The sequence below is a fragment of the Megascapheus bottae genome, chromosome 1 (genome assembly GCF_031878675.1).
Source record: "Megascapheus bottae isolate mThoBot1 chromosome 1, mThoBot2.hap1, whole genome shotgun sequence".
Classification (NCBI taxonomy): domain Eukaryota; kingdom Metazoa; phylum Chordata; class Mammalia; order Rodentia; family Geomyidae; genus Megascapheus; species Megascapheus bottae.
The window spans coordinates 5,219,753-5,223,758 of NC_143509.1; the positions used below are offsets into that span (position 1 = coordinate 5,219,753).

The window sequence follows — 4,006 nt, forward strand, 5'->3', positions numbered from 1 at the left end:
CAAAACTGGAATACACACACAGGGAGTATATTGCGTTTTTCTGTGAACATGAGTTTCTGATCAATGATCTTTCTTGTTCTTCTGTAAATACAAATGTTGGCATATAGAGATATAAATTAATGATATAGGAATTGATAATTCAAAATTTCTAGGAAACTGGCACTGGGAAATACTGACAACACTCCTGAATATGATTAAAATTGTGAGTACTTGAATTGGAAACATATATGCAGTACTGTGTTGCTAATTATTTATGATTCCATCCCTGATTTCCTATTCTAAAGGTGTTCAAGCCATGTAGCCACACTCAACCTGACACATGTCACCGAATTCCATCTCCTGGGCCACTTGGAGGATCCGGCTTTGCAGCCCATCCTCTTTGGGCTCTTCTTGTCCATGTACCTGATCACTGTGCCTGGAAATCTGCTCATCATCCTGGCCATCACCTCTGACCCCCACCTCCACACCCCCATGTACTTCTTCCTCTCCATCCTCTCCTTGGATGACAACTGCTTCACCTCTACTACTGTCCTCAAGTTGCTGACAGACATCCAGACTCAAAGCAGAGCCATCTCCTACAGTGGGTGCATGACACAGATGTGTCTTGTTATCATTTTTGGCTGCATGGATGACATACTTCTGACAGTGATGGCCTACGACAGGTACGTGGCCACCTGTCACCCCTTATGTTATTCTGTCCTCATGAACCCTCGGTTCTGTATCTTTCTGGTTCTGGCTTCATTTTGTGTTAGTCTCTTGGACTCCCAGTTGCATAATTTGATCGTGTTCCAGTTTACTTACATCAAACAAGTAGAAATTTTAGGCTTTTGTTGTAAGCCTGCACAGATCCTTCATCTGGACTGTTCTGACACTTTTGCCAAAAGCCTACTTACATATTTGGTTGCTGCCCTATTTGGTTTTCTACCCATTTCAGGAATCCTACTTTCTTACTGTAAGATAATATCCTCTATTTTGCAAATCACATCATCTGGGGGGAAGTCCAAAGCTTTCTCTACATGTGGGACTCACCTGTTGGTAGTCTGTCTATTTTATGGAACAGCTGTTGGTGTGTATCTGGAGTCAGTTGTATTCCATTCTTTCAAAGAGGGCAAAGTGGCCTCGGTGATGTACACTGTGGTCGCCCCTATGTTGAACCCCTTTATCTACAGCCTGAGGAACAAAGATATTAAAGCCACCATAAGGAAACTCTACAGTGGAAGACTATAGAAAAGTAATTCCTATGCAGGTGGGAAAATATCCCAGCAGTCAATACAGAAGTCTATATATAATACACCTCAAATGCTGGGACAGTCTTGGGAAGGAGAGTGGAATGGAGGACAAGACAGAAAGCTGTCTTCCTCTTGGGAGGAAAACATGTCATCAGAAAAACCTGAAATAAAAGAGAGCTGTTGTGGTAAAAGCAGTGTAAGAAGATCCAGAGAACATCCAAACTTTCCTGTCCTCTTATTGATGACCAAATAGAAAATGATAAAAAGAAACCATGAAATCACTTACAGGAGGGCCTTGTTGATGCAGGGAAGAGTCATTCTTGTCTCATTCGAATTCCAAAGTATAAAGGGGTGGGCTTGGGGATGGGGAGAGCCAGCAATCAACTCTATCTCCCTTGGTTTGTGCCAACATTTGTCTGGATCAAACTATCTGTCATCTTCAGAGGAACTGACACAGAGCAGAAGATGGAGGAGAAGCAGCATCAGAGCCACAGGGGACATTTCTGCAGCATTCACAGAGCTGTGACTCTAGCTGGAGACTGAGCCTGCAGTGTCAGGCAGGTTTATAAGTGGATCTTCAGTTTCTGTGGCTTCTTGTTACCTGGATGGCACCGGGATGCATCACCAGCCTCCTCCCCTGTCCTCTAGAGAGCCTGCTCTGCCCTCTAGCTCTGCATCTGCAATCTGGCATCAAAGTAAATAACACAAGTTAGAAAACATGTGTAGGATCTTCTTCTCCCTGCCTTCAGGGCTGTGATTTCATCTAGGACTCTAGATTATAAAATGCCATGGAAGTGGTGCTGTGGCTTAAGTGATAGAGCACTAATCTTGAGCTGAAGAGCTCAGGGACAGTGCCCAGGCCCAGAGTTTAAGACTCATGACCACCACCACCAACAAAATAATAAAATATAAAACCCCAGGGATGGAGACATTTTCTGTTGAGTTGTTTGCAAACGTATGTGCAGAAAAAGAGTTTAAAAGAAAACGAAGCACAAAACTAAGTTACAAAGATCCATACAAATGCCACTAAGAATGATATAAATGGATGACACCAGAGGATGCCATGTGAAGGTCACAAGATGAAACAGGGCTATGACAACCCTGCCAAAGGCTATCTACAAATTAAATGCAATGCCACCGGTGTCCCAATGTCATTCTTTAATGAAGGAGAGGAAGCAATCACAAATTCATAGGGAATTTTAAAAGATCTAGATTAGCAAAAATAATCCTTAGTAGAAAGAATAGCATTGGGAGAATATCTGTATGAAACTTCATACTTTATTACAGAGCTATAGTAATAAAAACCAGCTTGGTACTGGCACAAGAACAAGCCTGAGCACCAGTGGAATAGAACTACACAGAAATTAACCCACAGACATATGGCCACCTGCTCTTCAATAACGGAACCAGAAAAAAATAGAATGGAAGAAAGACAGCCTCTTCAACAAATGGCGCTAGCAGAATTGGTTAGACACTTGTAGGAAACTAAAGTTGGATCCTTATATGTAACTCTACACCAGAATTAATTCCACATAGATCAAAGCCCTTGCAGTATAAGCAGATTCCCTGAAAATTTTACAAGAAGGATAGGAGAAACTCTAGGGCTCCTTAGCACAGGTGGAAACTTTCTTCATAAAGACCCAGAAACACAACAACTTAAAGAAAGTTTGGACAAATGACACTGCATTAAACTGCAGAGCTTCTGTATGGCCAAGGTCATAGCTAGTAAGTTAAATAGAAAGCTCACAGAATGGGAGAAGATCTTCACTAGCCATACAACAGAGAAAGGACTCATACCTAAAATATACCTACAGCTGAAAAAATTGAATCTCTCAAAGAAACAACCATCCCATTAAAAGGTGGGTAAAGAGATAAAGAGAGTCTTCTCTGAAGAAGAAATAAAAATGGCCTAAAGGCACATGAAGAAAGGCTCAACTTCTATGGTCATAAAAGAAATGCAAATCAAAACAACTCTAAGATTCCACCTCACTCCAGTTAGAATGGCCATGATCAAGAAATCTACTAACAACAGATTCTGGCGGGGATGTGGCCAGGAGGGATCACTACTACACTGTTGGTGGGAGTGCAAACTCGTTTAACCACTATGGAAAGCAGTCTGGCAGTTCCTCAAAAGACTAAACATAGATCTCCCCTATGACCCAGCAATCTAACTCCTGGGCATTGACACAAATGTTCATAAGCAAGGGAATACCAAAGATACCAGCACAAAATGTTTATTGCAGCATTATTTACCATAGCAAAGATATGGAATCAACCCAGATGTCCCTCAGTAGATGAATGGTATTTATACACAATGGAATTTTTCCTGTCATCAGAAAGAATGACAGCACCCCATTTGTAAGGAAATAGAAAGACTTGGGAAAAAATCATAGTAAGTGAAGTAAGCCAGACCCACAGAAACAGACTCCATGGCTTCCTTCATTTGTAATAATTAGTATATATGTAGGGGATTTTCCTAGCAGAGGATCACAGTAACTCAAAAGCTGTGTGCATATGGCCATATGGGATGAGACTAAGAGAATTCTAGGATAGGGAAACATGAGGTTTATCTTTGTGGTTGTTTTTAATGTACTATATGAAGTTATTTATTTTCTTTTTTTACCCCCTCCTTATGGTTTCTCCCCTGCTCTTTCTGTATCTGACTTTGTTACCTGGTATATTGTATATACGTTTATTTGTTTGTTTGAATCAGGGAAAGGAAGGGGAAAAACAAGATGATAAGACAAAGGATAGTCATCCTTTGTGAACTAGTGTAA

General features: G+C 41.0%; 1 protein-coding gene across 1 annotated transcript; it reads left to right on the plus strand.

Moving 5' to 3' along the window:
• Positions 1 to 345: 345 nt before the first annotated feature.
• LOC150068111 (olfactory receptor 7E24-like) lies at positions 346 to 1,227 on the plus strand. The gene has a single exon (XM_090341706.1). The coding sequence runs from the start codon at positions 397 to 399 to the stop codon at positions 1,225 to 1,227; it is 831 nt and encodes a 276-aa protein (XP_090197832.1). The 5' UTR covers positions 346 to 396.
• Positions 1,228 to 4,006: the final 2,779 nt, after the last annotated feature.

What these genes read in the sequence shown, in the direction of transcription:
- LOC150068111 (XM_090341706.1), top strand. Translation starts at nt 397, where the DNA reads ATGTACCTGATCACTGTGCCTGGAAATCTGCTCATCATCCTGGCCATC.